A 22,793-nucleotide genomic window follows, 5' to 3' on the forward strand; every position below is an offset into this window, starting at 1 on the left:
GCAACCTCCTGCTCTTTGGCCTCCCTTCCAACACTCTTGCACCCCTCCTATCTATCCTAACCTCTGCGACCCGCTTAATCCACCTCTCCCCTCGCTATTCCCCAGCCTCGCCACTCTGCCAATCCCTTCACTGGCTTCCCATTGCCCAACGACTCCAGTTCAAAACATTAACCATGACATACAAAGCCATCCACAACCTGTCTCCTCCTTACATCTGTGATCTAGTCTCCTGGTACCTACCTGCACGCAACCTCAGATCCTCACAAGATCTCCTTCTCTACTCCTCTCTTATCTTCTCTTCCCACAATCGCGTACAAGATTTCTCCCGTGCCTCCCCCATACTCTGGAACGCTCTACCTCAGCATATCAGACTCTCCCCTACCGTGGAAAGCTTCAAGAGGAACCTGAAGACCCATCTCTTCCAACAAGCCTACAATAACCCTCAGTCCAGTACACAATTGTACAACCAGCTCTGTCCTCACCTGTTGTACCATCACCCATTCCCTGTAGACTTTGAGCCCTCACGGGCAGGGTCCTCTCTCCTCCTATACCAGTCTGTTTTGTATTGTTTTGTATTGTTATTGATTGTTGTACGTATACCCTCTTTCACTTGTAAAGTGCCATGGAATAAATGGCGCTATAATAAATAATAATAATAATAACTTCCCTGTAACACTTCAACAATTTAAAGGAGTTTTCAACTACTAATGTGACCCCTTTTCTTTTGTCCTAACTATTCCTAACTAAGATTTTCCCAATATACTTCTGTTAACTCCCCGCTCCTGTAAGCTGATCTCTCGGTGATGTGTATATTCCTATGTTGATGTTCTGGCTTTGATCCTTGCAGTTTGGAGCCTGGAATCGAACAATCTGAGCAGGGCATGTCACTGGTGGGGGCGGAGCTGCCTCTCAGTGAGTGACAGAAGTTTTGGCATGCAAGCTCAGGTCACACTTCACTCTCCTGGTTTAGAGTGCGGTGCTTTCATGTGACAAGCGCTGCAATGTGCCAATCATTAGATAGTATATCACGAGGTGATATACTATCTAATGAAGAACCATACTGTAAAGCAGATAGAGAGACGTGTGATCTGGGCATGCGTGCCCAGATTGCTGTCACTTACAGAGGCAGTCCTGCCCCCACCAGTGACATGCCCTTGGATTTGAGGCTCCAGACCGGAAATATCAAAGCCAGAATATAAACATAGGAATATTATAGCTGCAGAGAAATCAGCTTACAAGAGCAAGGAGGGTAGCAGAAGTATATTTGGAAAGTATTAGTTAGGAATAGTTAGGACAAATGAAGGGGGGGTCACATTAGCAGAGGAAAACCTCTTTAAGGTATTTAGAAAAAAGCATTATAAAAACAAGATGTATTAAATCAGAGCACCATTTTTATGCAATAGTAATAGTGTTAAAAGGGGAATATTCAATTTAAAATGTAGCTAACGTTGGAGAATAATCCATATAGATTGATACAGACATTTACTTAAAAAAGATATTTATTGAACATGTCAAATAGCAATAAAAAAAAAGTAATAGAAAACCAGACAAGAATAGCAACAAAACACTTCACATAAAACTGCTGTTTACAAGGTTATAGCAGAACAGAAACGCATAGTATTTACATATTCTGTAAACAGCCGTAAAGCAATACATATACTAAATTATTACTAAACCCATGGCTTGCCTTCCAATTTGAGCATCTTTGGATTCTAGTGCTTGCATAAACGGTTTTGTGGGAAAATCACCATAAGTGATGTCTGCCCTCTATCATCATAGAAGATTATAGACCTACTGTAGGCTTCATTGCATTGGTAATGGATAGCTCCATCCCAGAAATAATCTAGGCTTGGTTTATAACAAGTAACGTAATGGTGCTATAAACAAATCAATTTGTGCATTGACCCTACAGGAGTCTCATATTGAAAGTAAAAATATTGATAAAGGGGGCTTCATTTAGATGGGCGAGATACACAAAACATTGGACACATCACGAAAAAACCCATAACATTATACAATAGGTTACACAAAAGTAATCCAAAGCTTTCTTGTTCATCAACTAAGAGACACTACGGTACATAGTGGTATAGACCAATGCCTTAATCACAATTTTTGTTGTTTATGATAACGCTTAGGCAGGAACATACCTGTTCAGCCAAAACAGTCCCTTCCTATATAACCTGTTCGTGCATATGAATCTCACAGGGCGGTCCCCCCTTGAGACTCCCTTGGTGTCCACCCTTTAATTTTTCTCAGTTGTATAAAGTCATATACTTCTCGTGATGCTAGTTCAATTCAATCCCATGACATCAAGTATAAAAAAATGTTAGCTAATAAATTTATTTTCATAGGAGCCTATGGGTGACAAATGGATGATGGCAGACCAATAAATATCCCTGTATTACCATTGACTTTTCCATAGGCCAATGGCCATTGATTAAAATGTATACCCTTTCAAAAGGATAGGTGATAAGTGACTGATCACTGGAGGTCCCAGGGGCCTAGGGTTTCCAAATTACATAGAATGAGTTGCTCATGCCTGTTGCAGCTTCATTTAAAGTATTCAGGACTAATATAGATATCTATATTTTAAATAGATCGTTAGCAATTACGGCATATGTTTTCCAGTTGGGATTATGATGATTTATTGAAAAGCAATAAATTACACAGACAATGAAATCAAAGTTACTATGCACAAATGCATTTACCAAAGTGCCAATTAAGTGGATCTGAACAAAATGTCCCATCTGTAAATGTTAGCATTTTTCGCCTCATCAGATCATTTCTAAGTGGCCCTGTGCAATCAGATAAGTCTCTTCTTTTTAGCACTAAGTGTGGAAATCTAATCTTGTGACCCAAAGGGGCATGATCCTCGTGAAGGAAGCTACAGAGAAGAGAAATACTCAAGGGATGAGACTGACAGAAGACTGGGTAATTAAGCTTATTCGGCCTAGGTTGGAGAATTTCAAATGGAAGGTCCCATAACTTGAAGTTTCAGCAGCCTTAACTGCTCCAAACGCTAAGGGGCACTTTGCACACTACAACATCGCAAGCCGATGCTGCGATGCCATGAGCGATAGTCCCCGCCCCTGTCGCAGCTATCATGGCGATAGCTGCTGTAGCAAACATTATCGCTACAGCAGCTTCACATGCACTCACCTGCCCTGCGACGTCGCTCTGGCCGGCGAACCGCCTCCTTATTAAGGGGGCGGGTCGTGCGGCGTCATAGCAACGTCACGCGGCAGGCGGCCAATAGAAGCGGAGGGGCGGAGATGAGCGGGACGTAAACATCCCGCCCACCTCCTTCCTTCCGCATAGCCGGCGTGAACCGCAGGACGCAGGTAGATGTTCCTCGTTCCTGCGGCTTCACACACAGCGATGTGTGCTGCCGCAGGAATGAGGAACAACATCGTAACATCGGTATTTCCCAATGGAAATGACCGACGCTACACTAATGATACGATTACGACGCTTTTGCGCTCGTTAATCGTATCATAAAGGATTTACACACTATGATGTCGAGAGCGACGCCGGATGTGCGTCACTTTTGATTTGACCCCACCGACAAAGAAAGACCGTTATTAATCTCAACTCCCCCCCACCCCCCAAACATAAACATGTTCAGTTCAGATGATCATGCGAGCGTCTAAAATAATGAATGATATCACCAACCCACCCTCACCAAATGTCTACTGTTGGTAAAAAACCTCTTCATTCACAGTCCGGAAGGGTTGTCTGTCATTAATGTATATGACACCTATACTCCTTGGGTGAGCAGAACTTTCAATGTCAGTGTTGAATATATAATTCTATAAGCCGGGGACGTAGAATGACTGTGCAAGCAAAGATTAAAAAATCCTAAAAAGGACATTTCACGTTTACGTTATTGGAGGACACAGACTCCATTTACATAAAATATGATAGTTAATAAAAGAATAAAAATTGGCTCTATGAGTTGGTATCCAGCATCCTAAGCTTAGATCAACCATTTTAGGACACAGCTGTTAATATTCCCAAAAATAGTACATATAAAAAATATGGTGGTTAGACAGTTAGATATAATTAGAATACAACTATGTGTGATAACTAATGAACCTAAAAAAAAGGGTATCACAGTCTGTGATTGCACATTGAATCGTATTGCATATAATAATGTGCAGCTATACAGTATAATTCCTTTGTGGCAGAATAAACAGAGAAATGACACGGTGCTAAACCTAGGTTAGGAAGAATTATTACTACCACATGAGTATTAGTGCAGGATAGACATAAAAAGAGCCACATAAAATAATTCACAGTGCATGTCATTTTTAATGACACCTATGGGCCTATCTTTATCAAAACCATTAACACTGTCCACATTGCTCATAGCAACCAATCCCAGAGAAGCTTTCATTTTTCTACAACAGTTTAACAAATAAAAGCTGAGCTCTGATTGGTTGTTATGGGCAACAAGAACAGTTGTGATAAATGAGGCCTAGTTTACTTTACAGCCGAATTCAAATGGTTGTTACGGGCAACAAAAAGAATTGTGATAAATGAGGCCTAGTTTACTTGACAGCCAAATTGAAGCCTTAAAGAGTTGTCCAGGAATAGAAAAACATAACTGCTTCTTTTAAGTATTCACAGGTTGTCTTTGAGAGCACAAGTCCATTTACTCTATTGTAGAGGAGTTGCATTACCAAACTGAGCCCACAGACAAGTTTCTGTTTTTCTATGTCTGGACTTGTTACTTGCCATGTATATGTAATATCTTAACCTGATCTATTTGTCGCCTTTCTGCTGAATGCGGCTTTTTCTTTCATTCCTACGTCTCTTCATACCTAAATATGGCCCCCTTTTAAATCTTGTAATTAAACCTTTTCTCCAACCAGATGTGGTTCTCAAAAGTCTCCAATAGAGAACAGTTGAGGACTACTACCAGTTGGCTAAAAATGCAAGATTTAAATGCAGGGTAGAGGGGTAAATATCTCAGGAACAGAGGAGTACAGAAAAAAAAAGCAAAACAAGAACCGAATCAGAGGATATACAGTATTTACACCAGGGAGAAATCCCATACATAAATAACAGTGTAAGGAGATGGACTGGGTGCTGTTATGTCCCTTTCACCTGAAGACATCAATTGCGTTGTCGTGTAGTGTGAATTGTGTTCTGCGTTGTTTGTAAATACTGTGTAAGTGAATTGTAATGTAATGTGATGTGGTGTAAGGTAATGTATATCGCATAGCACTTGTATATGTAGTTACCAGACTATAGGGTAAGAGATAGTTAAATATTGGGACTAGTCCACAGTGGCAAAGTTTAAATAAAAGGGAAAGAGACAGTTCCTTCTGGAAAGTTAGTGAAGACCTAGTGTGTAAGTATAGTCTGTAAGTCATTGAGGTTGCATGCAGTTGGTGACTTGTGGCAGAGGAAGGAGAAAGGAGACTGGAGTCGAGATGGCATGATCCTTAAGTGCTGACTGAGACACGGAGCACAAGAGAACGCTGAGGATAGAGGCTGTCCTTCAAATGCAGTAGCCACAAACAGAAGGGTCCTGAGGATGGGATTTTAACGACTTGGTGCCAAGCACCATAAAGAAACAGGTCAGAATGTACCAAGACGAAGTTGGCTTTTCCAGGCAGAGTCTCCCCAAGTGTCTGGGAGCACAAAGCTCTACTCTGGCACTAATGGCCCTACCCGCCTCCTCTACGAAGAGATGTGGATTCAAAAGCATGGATGCCAAAGCATCTGGGAGTGCAAGGCTCTACTCTGGCCATAGTGGCGAGCCCCCTTCCACCCTCCGCAACAAGGAGAAGAGACAGGGAGTTGCAGTACGGGAAAGTGACCAGCATGAATTGGACTGTAGCTTTATGCTAGGTTATGCTGGAACTCAAAAGGACCAGTAAGAACAGAAACAACCCAGCGGGAACTGCAGATGTATCCAGTAATGCTTGTACCACTGCAAGGTGCCATAAGATATGTGTCTGCTATCTCGTGTGTAAAGTTGGTGAAGATGAACCATTAAGTAAAGAGTTGTAGTTTAAACTCAACTGGTGGTTTCCTTGTTGAAAAAAGTCATCATTTAGTCCTGACCGGCCGACGCCAACATGTGGCCTACGTGGGCCTATAGTCCAAATGACAGAAGTCCACACGCCCAACCAGAACCATGTCTTGTATGTAGCATGTCGGGACATCTGGAGTCAATCCCTCGCCCACGACTACCACCCCACGACACTCTACAACAGGTTCATTAAAGGGAATCTGCAATGTTTTATAGTGGATTTTTACTCTTTAACAATCTAAAAAAAAAAAACAAAAGACCCTCACTGCTTACTGTATGGTTACTCACTGCTAATTAAAGAAACATTTCATAAGTATCCTAAAATTGCGAATATGTATGTACTGTATAATAAGAGAGGAGACATTATGAGGATGGATGGACATAGATAGATAGATAGATAAAGATTAGATTAGATACAGTCATGGCTAAAAGGGTTGGCGACCTTGAAAATGTTCTAGAACATGAAGTATTTCTCCCAGAATATTATTGCAATTACACGTTTTGTTATAGACATGTTTATTTCCTTTGTGCTTATTAATACAACACACAAAAAAAAACTGAGAAAAAAGGCAAATTGGACATAATTTCACACAAAACCCCAAAAATATGCCTAACAAAATTGTTGTCACCTTTCCAAAATTGTGGGTAAACAACTTTGTTTCCAGAATGTGAAGTTCATTCAAACTCACCTGTGGCAAGTACCATGGGTGGGCAATATGAAAATCACACCTCAGATAAAAAGGGGAGAGGTTGACACAATATTTGCATGGTACAGTGGCATGAAAAGGTTTGGGCACCCTTAGTCAAAATTACTGTTATTGTGAACAGCTAAGGAAGTTGAAGATGAAATGATCTGTGAAAGGCATGAAGTTAATGATGACACCTTTCCTATATATTTTAGGGGAATATATATATTCTTACTTGGAAAAGTCTTCCAGTTCTGTGAGATTCCTGAGTCGTCTTGCATGCACTGCTCTTTTGAGGTTTAGCCACAGATTTTCAATGATGTTCAGATCAGGGGCCATTGTAAAACCTTCAGCTTGCATCTTTTGAGGTCGTCTATTATGGATTGTCACATGTGTTTAGGATAATATCCATTTGTGGAAGCCATCCTCTTTTCAACTTCAGGTTTTTTACATATAGCGTTATGTTTGCATCAAGAATTAGTTGAAAATTTCATTGAATCCATTCTTTTTTCTACCCGTAAAATGTTTTCCATTCCATTGGCTGCAGCAGAACCCCACCACATGATTGATCCACCCCCATGGTTAATGGTTGATGAGATACTCTTTTCTTGAAATTCTGTGTCCTTTTTTCTCCACATCAATCATTGTGGCCAAAGAGTTCTTTTTTAACCTCATCGCTTCACAGGACTTGTTTCCAAAATACATCATCGTCTTTAGATGTTATTTTGCATACTTCTGACGCTGAATTTTATGGTAAAAATGCAGGAGAGGTTTTCTTCTGAGGACTCTTCCATGAAGGCCATATTTGTGCAGATGTCTCTGAACAGTAGAACAATGTACCACAACTCCAGAGTCTGCTAAATCTTCCTGAAGGTCTTATGCAGTCAATCAGGGGTTCTGATTTGTCTCTCTAGCAATCCTACGAGCAGCTCTCACAGATATTTTGCTTGGTTTTCCAGATCTTATCTTGACCTCTACTCTTCCTCATAACTGACATTTCTTAATTACATTTCAAACTCAGGAAAGGGCAACTTGAAAACACTTTGCTATCTTCTTATAGCTTTTTCCTGCTTTGTGGCCTTCCACCATTTTCATTTTCAGGGTGCTAGGCAGCTGCTTAGAAGAAGCCATGGCTGCTGTTTTTTTGGCACAAGGTTAAAGGAGGCTTGGTTTTTATAAAGCTATGAAATTCGCATCACCTGGCATTTCCTAATGATGATAGTGAACAAGCTATAACCCTAACAGGCTAAATAAGGTCTGAAATCTTGGTCAAAGTTATCTGAGCACACAAATCTCCAAGGGTGCCCAAACTTTTGCATCGGCCCATTTTCCTTTTTGTAATTTTTAAAATGTAAAAGATGAAAATACATTTTTTTTTTTGCTTAAAATGCAAAGGAAATGTGTGATCTTTAACTTTATGCCATTTAGAGATCATTTCATCTTCAACTTGCTTAACTGTTCACAATAACACTAATTTTGACCAGGGGTGCACAAACTTTTACATGTCACTGTATCTGTGTGTGTTACACCAAGCATGGAGAAGAGAACTGTCTGAGGACTTCAGAACCAAAGTGGTTGAAAAATATCAACAGTCTCAAGATAATAAGTCAACCTCCAGAGATCTTGATGTTCCTTTGTTCATGGTGTGCAATATAATTAAGAAGTTCACAATCCATGGCACTGTAGATAATCTTCTTGGACATGGACGGGAGAAAAAAATATTTATAAAAGGTTTCAATGCAGGATAGTCTGAATGATGGACATGCAGCCCCAATCTGATTTTAAAGAAATTCAAGCTATACTAGAGCCTCAGGGTGCATCAGTGTAAATAAAAACTATCTGTTGACATTTGAATGAAATGAAACGGTATGGCAGGAGACTCAGGAGGACACCGATATATAAACAAACTAGACTGCAGTTTTCCAAAATGTATGTGAGTTAGCCAAAATCCTTCTGGGAAAGCATCTTGTAGACACATGAGACCAAGGTGGAGCTTTTTGGTAAAGGACTTCATTCTACTGTTGACTGAAAATGGAATGAGGTCTATAAAGAAAAGAACACAGGACCTACAGTCAAATATGGTGGAGGTTCTCGAACGTTTTGGGGGTATTTTGCTGCCTTTGGCACTAGGTGCCTTGATATTGTGTAAGGCATCATGAAATCTGAATATTCCGAAAGGATTTTGGGTTGCAATGTAGTGCCCAGTGTCAGAAAGCTGGGTTTGTGTCCTAGGCCATGGGTCTTCTAGCAGGAAAATGACCCCAAAAACACTTCAAGAAATCAACAGAAATGGATGGAAATAAAGCACTGGAGAGTTTAGAAGGGGCAGCAATAAGTCCGGGTCTAAATCCCATTGAACACCTGTTGAGAGATCTTAAAATTGCTGTAGGAAGAAGATGCCTTCAAATATGAGAGACCTGGAGCAGTTTGCAAAAGAAGAGTCCAAAATTCTAGTTGAGAAGAGTAAGAAGCTTGTGGATGGTTATAGAAAGTGATTGATTGTAGTTATTTATTCCAAAGGGTATGCGACCTAATATTAACTTGAGGCTGCCAATTTTGCCCAGCCCAGTTTTGTGTGAAATGATGTCCAATTTGTCCTTTTTATCTGTTGTTTTTTTTCAATACACACAAAGGAAATAAACGTGTGTAAAAAAAAACGTGTAATTGCAATAATTTTCTGGGAGAAATACGTCACTTTTTGAAACAAATTCAAAGTTGCCAACACTTTCAGCCATGTCTGTTTATGGATAGATTTAGGAAAATTAAAAATAATTCAAATATAAAAAAAATTAAGATAAACTGTCCCTCCCCAATCAGAAGCCACTTGTTGTTCTTGTATAGAGCCACTATAATCGTCCCTCAACCTCCCCACAATTAACTGTCTCCCCCCCCATCCCCCCAATTATTAAACCTTTGCTAGGCACAAAATTAAATTTCCTGTTTTAAAGGCCCCTTTTTTAGGATAGTAAAACAAGAAGTCATGGTTACAGGCACAGCCTGCCATTAAAGGATGCAAAGCTTAAACTCCTACATAATACAAGAGTCAAATGTATAGGAAAAAAGTGCAGAAATGGAGGAGCTTCCCCTACAATCCACCTGAATCTGTGTTGCCATTTTCACAATGAGTCACAAAATGTAAAATGTGATCTGTGTGTAACGGGAATCACCCCCAGGCTTTGTCTAAGGCCGTTTTCAAATAGACGAGACCCATCATTCCAAATTATGGTGGGTATCATTAACATATGACTTGTGGAGGGAGACAATATTGCACTTTTGACAAAAGTATAAATAACAAAATATTTCTTCAAGTGCTTTCAATATAGGGAAGGAAGTCAATAAATTCCTTAATTTATTCTGGCTACACGCTGAGCGTACCCCGTTGCATGCCTACTGTGCATTGGGGAAGAGAATAACGGGAGTATGTTATACACACTGTAAACTCGGGGACGGATTAATCAAGCAATTTTTACCTGAATTCTGCCATAATACTGTTTGAAATTGTAAGTTGTCCCAACATTTTGCAATTTTTGCCAGACTTGACGAGCTGTGCTCACTTTTTAAAAACATGGGCAGTGTTCTGGCAGGACGGGCATGGTCAAGCGCGCCCAACAAATATATGAGAATTGACGCAGAAATTTACACCGGCAGTTGGCTGGTCTACCTATCTGGTGGTGGCGCACTGCAGTCGAAAAATGCAAAAAAAATAATTAACGGTGTTTTCTGGTTTAAAAAAAAACCTTTCATCCCTGACTTCAGTTTTGTTTAAAAGCAAACAAAGAAACTGTGCTTTAATCACTGTGCTTCGGTCAAGCATTTAGTCTCCGACGTTGCTCCCGATAGCGGTTATTGTCTGCAGCCAAATACAGAAAAAAAGCTGGCACACTGCAAGTATAGTATTGTGGTCGATTAACACTAGAAGTCCCAGAGAGGGGTCATTTAACATTTCTACCTTTGGAACCCAGAGACGGGTCGAATGACCTGAAGGATTTTAGCTAACATCCTACAATCACCGTCTTTTGTTCTGTAATTTAGGCCATTACTGACGCACCACAGGAGGTTGTTGTTTTCTATTGAGTTTAGCCATTTAGTTTCTAGTTAGTTCTATTCAGTTTATTGTATTTCATTTGACCCTCTTTTGGGACTTCAGGGGGGAGCTTGAAATTTCTGAGACTTCTAGTGTTAAAGGACTGAGTCCTCAATGTCACAGAATATAACCTTAGCACCAAATAAGACAAGTTAAGTTCATGAATGCTGCAAATAGTGACATTTTTATTCCGATTCGGCACCACAGAAAAAAATCCAAATCCGACGTTTTGACCTAATCACAGACTTGGCGCTTCATACATATGGGTGGATCCCCTGCGGCACATGCTGCCATACAACCATCTAGAGCTACTCTTGAACGCTATTGGACATTTCCACAGTCTGGCTCCCTCTACACAGATATCCTTGACAAAGACCTTGGATTAGGTCGAAACGTCAGTTGGATTTTTTTGGTGATGCCGAATTGGAATAAAAATGTTACTTTTTGTAGCATTAATGAACTTTACTTGTCTTATTTGGTGCTGAAGTTATTGTCTACAGCCAGTCACTGAGCTTGGCAGTACAAGCCACTGAGGGCACCGATTGTCTGCAGTGATGTTGACGTGACAGCAGCCAATAAAGGTTCTCGAGGCAGTATCAGATACTCTGCAGTAGACCCGGGCAGGGTGAGTAAACAAGGTTAACGTCATAAAACAAACTACAGCTGGGGGACAGAAGTTTCAATAACGGGGGGAAAAAATGTTTAAAATTGGCACACGCATCCTAATAAATTCAGGGCTTCTTACTCTCTTTCTTTAGGCTGGCACCAGTCTTAATGAATCGGTGTCTTTGTCTACTAGATGTGCCTACATGTCTAAAAATAGTGTGACCTATTGCCACTCTTTTTTATATTACCATTAGGCCATATTGTGGCTCCACAGCTTATCTATAATTCTTTGTTAGTTATGGCTATTCTTCCACCAAATTATAAGAAGGTAGACTCTTACAATGAGAAAACAAACATACAGCCCCTTTGCTATTTCTGAATGACAATTCCTAATGTATGCCAACCAATGCCGAAATCACATGTGACTGTGAGACTACCGCCACCGAGCGGCCAACCATTCCAATAGTCCAGCTATCAATCATTTCAATCTAGTCCCCATTGATGTCATTGGTGATAACCCTGTTCAGTTTACTGTAAATAAAGTTTATTGAAACAAGCACTTTCTCTGGGCCCCCACTGTGCAGTATAACTATTGGAAGACCACATAGAGTGCGCATGTGTTCACATACAAGTAAAACCCATGCATGAGACGTGAGTATATAGTTTTTCTCAGTGCAGGAGCACAGAGTGCCTGTTTCAAAAACCATACAATACCTTTAAGAGGCCACTTAAAAGATATCACCTTATAAAATGGCTGCTTCGGTCATGATCTAGGTACACAGAAAGTACAAATGGATTGGGGCCATGTATGAACCTGTTACTTCTCTCACATCCTGAGAAGGGGATATATGGCTGCTCATATTCACTATTCCAAGTCCTTGAAAGTTCTTAACATGAAGTCGTTAAAAAAAAGTCACTGCTGATTGAGGATATGACAAAGATAAGTGGGAACTAATGTGAGGGGTCGTCACGTGCCGTCTCACTAGCTTGTTTCAACATTTTGCGAACCAATTTTTCCAATTCCTTTCTTGACTTTTGTTCTTCGTCCAGACTTTGCTTCATTCTTTTATTCTCCTGTGAAGACAAATAGACAATAAATATGTCTTGTAAGCAATATCGGGCATCTATCCATGTTCATATAACTTTACTGACTTCAGATATGTAACCCTTTTCAAAAGGACCCATTTCAAAGACTGCACGTGTATTCGTGCATTCCTGAACCAAGAATCAACAAAAACACTAGTGCAAGCCCTCATCATCTCCCGCTTTGACTACTGCAACCTCCTACTCTGTGGTCTCAATTCCAACACTCTTGCATCCCTCCAATCTATCCTAAACTCTGCGGCCTGATTAACCCACCTCTGCCCTCACTATTCCCCAGCCTCTCCTCTCTGCCAATCCTTTCACAAGATTCCCATTGTCCAAAGACTCCAGTTCAAAACCCTAACCATGAAATACAAACCCATCCACAACCTGTCTCCTCCATACATCTGTGACGTATTCTCTGGTGCCTACCTGTATGCAACTTCAGATCCTCACAAGATCTCCTTTTCTACTCTTATTTCCTCTTCTCACAATAGCATACAAGATTTCACTCCCATACTCTGGAACGCTTTACCTCAACACATCAGACTCTCACCTAACGTGGAAACCTTCAAAAGGAACCTGAAGACCCACCTCTTCCGATAGCCTACAACAAGCCTCAGACCAACACACCACTGCGCAACCAGTTCTGTTCTCACCCATTCCCTGTAGACTGTGAGCTCTCGCGGGCAGGGTCCCCTCTCCTCCTGTACCAGTCTGTTTTTTTAAATGTTCATGAATGTTCTACTTGTCTTTATGTATACCCTTTTCACTTGAAAAGCGCCATTAAATAAATGGTGCTATAATAATAAATAATAATAATGGGAATATGTCATCACTAGAAGCTCAGTATAATGGGAGTGCAGCTGTAATCACGCCATGGCACTCAGAGACAAACCACCTGCATTTGTCAAACCCAGACTTGTCCATCAGATGCCAGATGAAGGGTAACGCCACATTCCTCTGCTCCAGAGTCTATTGGTGGCTACTTCACACCACTTCATCTGTTGCTTTAATGTACCATGATCCTCAACACTTGGCGATCCAGCTAGGTACCTTAACAAGGTCACCACTTTCTGACCAAATCTGCATCTCCTGGCAGAAAAATGCACCGAAAATGCATCAAAAACGCATCGTGTTTTTGGTGCTTTTTTGCCAGGAGATGCAGGATCACTGCAGAAATTTCGGCAACTAGATACTTAATGTGCGAACATAGCCTAATCCGGTAATTCAGCATGGACGTTACTGAGTTCACTTCAAGATCAGTTCACCTGAGGTCTCAGCTGGGGTACCATGGGAACCACCATCTGTGACATCAGGTGACCTCAGTGACATCACTTCTCACAACTGCGTCTCCATCAGTGTGTCCCTGATAGTGTAGTGATCGGTCACGTTTTCTAATGTGACAGCACACTGTGACCTCAGGATGCAGCAGAGCTGGGATCATCATGTGACCTCGTGTGGATTATGTTGGCCCTCCAGGGGTGTTTTGGGGGTTAATAAACTGGAGAAAGAGGGTGATTTTTGTTTTATTTTTTAAATAAAGGATTTTTCTCTGTGTTTTGTGTTTGTTTCTTTTGACTTAAGGGGTTAGTAATGGGGGGGACTCATAGACCCCTACCCATTACTAATCCAGCGCTTGATGACAGCTCTGATTTTTTGACAAATCACAGTCATCATTAACCCCTTATATTACTCCAATTGCCACCACTCCAGGACAATCTAGATGAACCGGGTAAAGCCCTAGGATTGGAGCAGCTAATGGATGCAACAATTCTGGGGCAGCTGTGGGCTGCTATTTTTTATGTTGCAATGATTTTTAAATATGTTCTTCAAAGTAGCCATCTTCTGCTTTGATTACTGCTTTGCACACTCTTGGCATTCTCTTGCTGAGCTTCAAGAAGTAGTCACCGGAAATGTTTTTCACTTCACAGGTGTGCCCTGTCAGGTTTAATAAGTGGGATTTCTTGCCTTATCAATGGGGTTGGGACCATCAGTTGTGTTATGCAGAAGTCTGGTGGATTCACAGCTGATAGTCCTACTGAATAGACTGTTAGAATTTGTATTATGGCAAGAAAAAAGCAGCTAAGTAAAGAAAAAGGAGTGGCCATCATTACTTTAAGAAATGAAGGTCAGTCAGTCCGAAAAATTGGGAAAACTTTGAAAGTGTCCCCAAGTGCAGTGGCAAAAACCATCAAACGCTACAAAGAAACTGTCTCACATGAGGACCGCCCCAGGAAAGGAAGACCAAGAGTCACCTCTGCTGCAGACGATAAGTTTATCCAAGTCACGAGCCTCAGAAATCGCAAGCTAAAAGCAGCTCAGATTAGAGACCAGGTCAATGCCACACAGAGTTCTAGCAGCAGACACATCTCTAAAATAACTGTTAAGAGGAGACTTTGTGCAGTAGGCCTTCATGGTAAAATAGCTGCTAGGAAACCACTGGTAAGGACAAGCAACAAGCAGAAGAGACTTGTTTGGGCTAAAGAACACAAGGAATGGACATTAGACCAGTGGAAATCTGTGCTTTGGTCTGATGAGTCCAAATTTGAGATCTTTGGATCCAACCACCGTGTCTTTGTGCTACACAGAAAAGGTGAACGGATGGACTCTACATGCCTGGTTCCCACCGTGAAGCATGGAGGAGGAGGTGTGATGGTGTGGGGGTGCTTTTCTGGTGACACTGTTGGGGATTTATTCAAAATTGAAGCCATACTGAACCAGCATGGCTACCACAGCATCTTGCAGCGGCGTGCTATTCCATCCGGTTTGCGTTTAGTTCGACCATGATTTATTTTTCAATAGGACACTGACCCCAAACACACCTCCAGGCTGTGTAAGAGCTATTTTACTAAGAAGGAGAGTAATGGGGTGGTACGCCAGATGACCTGGCCTCCACAGTCACCAGACCTGAACCCAATCGAGATGGTTTGGGGTAAGCTGGACCGCAGAGTGAAGGCAAAAGGGCCAACAAGTGCTAAGCATCTCTGGGAACTCCTTCAAGACTGTTGGAAGACCATTTCCGGTGACTACCTCTTGAAGCTCATCAAGAGAATGCCAAGAGTGTGCAAAGCAGTAATCAAAGCAAAAGGTGGCTACTTTGAAGAACCTAGAATATAAGACATTTTCAGTTGTTTCACACTTTTTTGTTAAGTATTTCATTCCTCATGTGTTAATTCATAGTTTTGATGCCTTCAATGTGAATCTACAATTTTCAGAGTCATGAAAATAAAGAAAACTCTTTAAAAGAGAAGGTGTGTCCAAACTCTTGAGCAAGCATTGTTGACCTTAGGGAGATCAACATATCCACTGCGGAGATACCATCACGTGTTTCTCAACGCAGTGATTCTAGAGCAATGCCCCCTGGATAATATGCAAATAAGAAAGCCGCGGAGACACCATCACGTGTTTCTCAACGCTGCCAGAAAACTAGCCAGGTCTTTCACCGGGAAGGAACAACCATGGGAAGGACAGTCTCCAGTCAAGGAGACCACCTATACCAAACATGGTATCCATCCACAAAATGGTATAGGTGGTCTCCTTGACTGGAGACTGCCCTTCCCGTGGTTGTTCCTTCCCGGTGAAAGACCTGGCTAGTTTTCTGGCAGCATTGAGAAACACGTGATGTTGTCTCCGCGGCTTTCTTATTTGTCCAAACTCTTGGTCTGTACTGTACATGTTAGCTGATCAGATAAAAGGCAAGGAAATGACCGATGACGTAAATATATGTCATCGATCGTGAATGGGGTTAGACTTGCAAACACCTAATGGATATCTCTGGAATCAGATAGGGTCAGTTTCACACATAAGTTTTTATTTTATCTGCTATGAAAAAAGGTCCATTTTTTTCAGTTTGCTGCATCCAGTTTGGGTCCATTTGTTGCTTCAATTTTTTCATTTGTACATTTAGGATATTAAAGAGAAAAGGAGAACATCTGACTTTTTCTTTTTCATGCAGCTATTGGCTTCCAACAGTGGGTCTGATCTGCAACATGGATCAAAGTTCAGAAGGTCTCCAGTTTATTTTTACAGATGATCAGTACAAAGAAAAAAAAAGGTCATGTGAAAAGGCCCATTAGATGCCATAGTGCGAGTCCTTGCATGACACTCAGCTCACGCTTGCAGTACAGCGGGAGTCGAGTGTCATGCGAGTGTAAAGCGAATGTTGTCCGATCTTGCAATCAGACCACAGTTGTGGAGGGAGGGCCAGCGCTGCGGAGGGGAGGGCGGGATTTATCTCCCTATCTCTTCCGTTACTGGGTGATGCGAGAATCGCATTGCTCTCGCGTTACACCGGTGTAACGCGAGAGCAATGCAATGTTTCTCTCGCCCCCATAGACTTGTATGGGTGCGAGTGAAACTGGATCGCATTACACCCGCAGCATGCTGCAACTGTTTTCTCAATCCGATTAGGGCTGAGAAAAAATTGCTCATGGGAGCATAGGGTAATATTGGTTGGAGTGGAATGCGATTTTTTTTATCGCATTCCACTTGCTCAGTATTACTCGCCGTGTGTGCTGATCCTTAAAAGTGAAAAAAAATTGGGAAAATCTAAAAGTTTTTCACATAAAAAAATATGCAAATACTTTATTGCAAATATAGATAAAAACATGACAATCACAATAGTGTAAAAAAAAACAACAAAACCCAATAATATAGGATGCAGGGTAATTAGACGATATGATCGTTTGTATCCTCAAACTTGGATTCTAATATATGCTATGTTTACAAACACAGATGACTCGGTTGTTGAGGCTGCCTCTTCCCTGATATAAATACCTGTTTTAATTCTTTGACTTCATCTCGTAATGCATAGACAGTGTCTACAAGACTCCTGTAAGGCAAAAATTGTGAGTCAGAAACATCAAAAGCACCCAATGGCAATATATCTGGCAACCTAAAAAGCAAGTCTGCGTGGCATCAACTGCAGAACAAAAGCTTTAATAAACAAATCGTCAATATCAAATCACAAAAGCCAATATCTTTGTGTGTAGCGCTTCAATAGGCCCATTGTGTTGGATACATAACACAGCTTTGTAATGGCCATTCTCACAACTTCAATTGTTCGGCCAAACAATGCATGAAACAAAAATCTAAACAACGGTGAGGAGTCCATTAATCAGGCAGAGGCCGACACTGGTATGAAAAGGGCAGACAACTTCAAGGCAAGTCCCATGTTTGTAAAATGATTCTTCCATAAATATTTAAAAAAAAATGTTAAAATGCGAGCAGACTACACGTAGTTCTCACAATGTAGCAGAGAAATGTCCCATTTTATTTTATTTTTTTTATTTGTGAATATTAACCTGAGCACTCATCCATGCATAAGCCATGATTATTCCAGACATTTATGAAAATGTCAGATCTTGTAGAGATTCTGTGTTGTCATTATCATTAATGGGGTTCTCCACTACTAGGACAACTCCTTCTCATTCCACGTTTCCGCCAGGTAAAATAATAAAGCCTATACTCACCTTCTGTACCGGTGTTCGGGTTCACGGTGTCAGGGCTTACGTGGCCCCACGTCCAATCAGCACTGACTTAACAGAAAGGGAGAGCAGCGGCTGCCCTCACTTCCTGTTGATTGCTCGTTTGGTCCGAAGGCATAAAAAATAAGTTTTATGACCTGGTTTATTGATTTTGATTCCTAAGAGACAAATGTCCTTTTTTATGGAGTTGTGCTTTAAAGGGAATTTGTCACCCTATTGCGTTTTTTTTTTTTAGTTATTAATATGGGCATACAGGTGGCATACAGAAGAAATTAGTAATACCTGTCTGCCTCCTAGATGAGGGATCCATTGGCAAAAATCCTCTTTTATATCTTCTATGTTCCCGGCTATGGGGCGTGTGCTGCCCGGAAGATAAGCCGGTCTCTAATCTTCATTATACAGGATTCCTCTTCCCTGGTGTACCTGTAATGTCGGGTGCGCAGCCGGAAACCTCGCGCCTGCGCATTATGCCTGCTGTCCCTCCATGCACCGTTCCACCTTTCTGTGGGCACAGGGTTCAATTTTGCTGTGTGCAGGCGCCAGGGAGTCAGTGCTACTTCACAGTGCAGGGGAGAGATTGCGGGCAGAATGTGCAGGCGTGAGATTTCCGGCCACGCACATGACATTACAGAGAAACCAGTGAACAGAAGGGGAAGAGGAATTCTGTATAATGAAGATCAGAGGCTGACTTATTTTCCAGGCAGCGCACGCCCCATAGCCTGGAAGAAAGAAGATATAAAAGAGGATTTTTGCCAAACAAACTATCATCCAGGAGGCATACTGGTATGAGTAATTTCACCTTTAAGCCTCTTGTATGCCATAATAATAACTACAAAAATTGGAAAGGGTAACAGATTCCCTTTAAAGAATTTGGAGCATCCCTCAGCTGTCATGCGTGATCTGCAACAACAGTTCTTCCATCACAGACTGTAGAACCCTTTTGTTGTCATTTATGCCACTTTTGAGGTGTAAATAATAATGAATTTGTCAAGTGCACTTGGCCTTAGTCCTTGAGCCCAAGTTCAACCCAGTTTTCAGAAAGTTGGCAGAGCTGAACTGAAAAATGCCAAAATTCCAAAATTACCTTGTAAAGACGCGTTCCACAGCATTTTTTGCTACATTTCACACTGTTTATGGCAGAATTCCGGTGAAAACTGTTTGATGAATCAGGGACTATGTGTTTCCAATGTTATCCGGGTAAAGGATCACTTACTTTTCTTCTGGAGCCGTTTGTCCATTGCTTTTCATGTCATCAATGATCAGATTTTCATCCTCAAGTAACATGACCTGTGGCGCCGAATCTTTGCGGGTACCTGTAACACAACAAGTGGAATTGCCATTTCCAAACATTCTTATACAAATTCTTCAGTCATCTCTAATTTCCAGTCCATTATTAAATATTGTGAATGAAGTGAAGTAGTCAGCCTGCCGCACAGTTCTGCATTTTTGTGGTGGAAATACTTTACAAAGACTCTGCTAGTCAAACAGCATAATATTGTAATAGAGCCTACACTTAAGGGTGCTTTACACGCTACGACATCGCTAGCGACAGCTACCGATGTCGTGCGTGATAGCACCCGCCCCCGTCGCTCGTGTGACATTTGGTGATTGCTACCGTGGTGAATATTATCGCTACGGCAGCGTCACACTCACATAACTTGATAGCGACGTCACTGTGACCGCCGAGCAATCCCTCCCTCAAGGGGGAGGTGCGTTCGGCGTCATAGTGACGTCACTGCGGCGTCACTAAGCGGCCGCCCAATAGCAGAGGAGGGGCGGAGATGAGCGGCCGGAACATGCCGCCCACCTCCTTCCTTCCTCATTGCCGGTGGACGCAGGTAAGGAGATGGTCGTCGTTCCTGTAGTGTCATACATAACGAAGTGTGACGCCACAGGAACGATGAACAACCAGCGGCATGCACCACCAATGATATTTTGAAAAGGAGCGATGTGTCAACAAACAACGATTTTTCACGTTTTTGCGCTCGTTGATCGTCGCTCCTTGGTGTCACACACAACGATATCGCTAACGGCGCCGGATGTGCGTCACTAACGACGTGACCCCGACGATATATTGTTAGCGATGTCGCAGCGTGTAAACCACCCTTTACACTTTCAGAAGAATGTGTTTCTGCACCTATGCACGCACCTTACATTGTAAAAGAAACATTTTTGTGGCAAAAGAACGATTGATTTAGAGATATTCTTCTTTTGTAGCACACACAGGAAACAACAAGATTACAATCTGTGACAGATTTAGAAACAATCTCTGCCTTAACCCTTAAAATGTCTTACCTTCGAGCTGTTATTCGCACAAATGATCATTTTTGCAACATTGCATTTGCTGGGTTTTGTTTGTTTTCAGGCTCTTTACAATTAAAAAAAGTGAAATGGCTCTTCGTGCCTTTATACCATAATTTAGGTGATTAAAAAATAAATAAAACTATACAAACTTTTGGCATTTTGCCCAAGAAAACTTTTTTTTTTAGACTTTACATTAAGGACCAAAGGAACAATTCTGCAAAACGACTTGCAATCTTCATTGGTACCATTTTTGAGTAGATAAGTCTTTTTGACTACTTAAAAAAATGCTAATTTAGAGTTTTTTTATTTTGTTAATTGTCAAGTACACAGTAGATCAGGGTAGATGCAGCAAAACCAACTCTAATTTTGTAGGTTTTGGGGTTTATTTTATGCATTTTTTTTCCTAATATTTGTTTTATTTTACTTTGTATAATTTAATCCTACTAGGAAACATCACAAAACGTTTTGCACACATTGCAGTATTTGGTTGTAGAATTTTTTGCACCATTTCTGCATCTTTTGGCAGGAAAAAAGGAAAAAGATGGAGTCCAGCGAACAAGTGAAGATTTCATTAAAGGGAACCTGTCACCAGGTTTGTCCCCTGTAAGCTGCGGCCACCACCAGTGAGCCCTTATATACGGCATTCTAGAATACTGTATATACTAGCCCAGGCCGATCTGTATAACGTAAAAAAGACCTTTATCATACTCTCCTAGGGGGCGATCTGGTCCGATGGATGTTGCTGCTCTGTATAAACGCGCCTGAGCAGGAGCACAATGGAGTCCTCTGTGTGAACGATGCAGGACGCACCGTGTACACGGGGCTGGGAAGGAGGACAGCGAACCCACATGATGGAGGAGGCACTGGACCGAGAGCAGCAACACCCATTGGACTGGACCGCCCCCTAGATGAGTATAATAAAAGGTGTTTTATACAGAAATGCCTGGGCTCATATATAGTATTCTGGAATGCTGTATACAAGATCTTACTTGTGGTGGCTGCAGCTCTTAAAGAGGTGATTCATCCCTTTCCATTACTGGCCACATCGATATGTTGAGAAACAAAGTTTTCTCAAATAACTTGTGTTGCCAATAGTGCCTGTGTGCGGCGCTATTGTGGTCCGCTCACCCCCTTGGCGTGACCCCCAGGGCTCCGTGATCTCTGATGTCTGGTGATGTCACATCAACTGAGGCAGGCTGCAGTCTTCTTGAGTGACTGGCTGTGGGCGGTGTTTCACCACTCCTAACAGTCCAGCATTTCCCTGCTCTCTCCTTGACTGCAGAGAGCCGCAAGCAGGAGCGACACTGGGGCTGCGATGAGTGGTAAAATGCTGCCCACAGCCCAGTCACTCATGGAGACCGGTGCTGGCCGCTGTGATGTCAAGTCAACAGGAAGTTGACGTGGAATCACTAGATCCCAGAGGGCACGGAGCCCGGGGGTGACGCGAAGGGGGTGAGTGGACCACAATAGCGTCACTCACAGGCACTATTAGCAACACAAGGTATTTGAGAGAAACCTTGTTTCTCAATTTAATATCGATGTGGCCAGTAATTAATATGGATGAAACACCTCTTTAAGAGAAAACCTGGTGACAGGTTCCCTTTTCAAAATAACTAACTTTTATTTCCAACTTGTAACTAGTAAAAAAGCACATGGAATATCAAACTGGCAAAATAGAATAGCAGTGTATAAAGACTCTGCGTTTCGGCTTACGCCTTCTTTTCGGTCATAGTTAATTTTTTTTTAACTATCACTGAGAAGACGTAAGCCGAAACGCGGAGTCTTTATACACTGCTATTCTATTTTGCCAGTTTGATATTCCATGTGCTTTTTTACTAGTTACAAGTTGGAAATAAAAGTTAGTTATTTTTAATGAAATCTTCACCTGTTTGCTGGACTTCACGTTTCCTTCTCAGTCCTATTGTGCGGTGAGCTCTCCCCTTTGTCCGTAGCAAAGCTTCCAGACTGGAGTGCTCACATATTGGAAACACCTACAAGGGGTAAGCTGGCTTTTTTCGCATTTCTTGACAGGACAAAATGCAGAGGCAAAACAAGCGTTTTTTGCCACAATTTCAATGCGTTTTTTCCCCATTGAAGTCAATGCGTGAAATTGGAGAAAAAAAGGCTGCAAAAATGCTGAAAGAATGGACACGTTGCAAAATATTTTCTGCACAAAATCTGCAGGGGAGAAAATACTCAACGTGTGCATTGCACTTCAGAATTCTCATTGACTTTGCTGGTATCAGGATTTGCTTGTAGTTTTGTGACAAATCTCCACTAAAAAATGCGAGAAAAACTCAACAGCCTAATATGCCTATCAATGCATTGCTGATAAGCAGCCTACTAGGCAGGGTCTATAATGCACCGGTACATGGCAAGGCTTGCTGACAATCAGCCTACTAGGCAGGGTTTATAATGCACCGGTACATGGCAAGGCTTGCTGACAATCAGCCTACTAGGCAGGGTTTATAATGCACCGGTACATGGCAAGGCTTGCT

General features: G+C 41.7%; 1 protein-coding gene across 3 annotated transcripts in view; it reads right to left on the reverse strand.

The window, feature by feature from the left end:
• Nucleotides 1-11,268: 11,268 nt before the first annotated feature.
• Nucleotides 11,269-22,793, reverse strand: part of ARHGEF6 (Rac/Cdc42 guanine nucleotide exchange factor 6) — a 210,417-nt gene continuing 198,892 nt past the window's right edge. For all 3 annotated transcript variants that reach the window (XM_075323761.1, XM_075323760.1, XM_075323762.1), the window contains 3 exons: nucleotides 19,205-19,304; nucleotides 17,282-17,336; nucleotides 11,269-12,493 (listed from right to left, as the gene is read on the reverse strand). In XM_075323761.1, the coding sequence (XP_075179876.1) occupies nucleotides 12,371-12,493; nucleotides 17,282-17,336; nucleotides 19,205-19,304 (278 nt within the window). In that variant the 3' untranslated portion in view covers nucleotides 11,269-12,370. The remainder of the gene's footprint in view (nucleotides 12,494-17,281; nucleotides 17,337-19,204; nucleotides 19,305-22,793) is intronic.

This window comes from Anomaloglossus baeobatrachus, chromosome 9 (assembly GCF_048569485.1).
Source record: "Anomaloglossus baeobatrachus isolate aAnoBae1 chromosome 9, aAnoBae1.hap1, whole genome shotgun sequence".
Lineage (NCBI taxonomy): Eukaryota > Metazoa > Chordata > Amphibia > Anura > Aromobatidae > Anomaloglossus > Anomaloglossus baeobatrachus.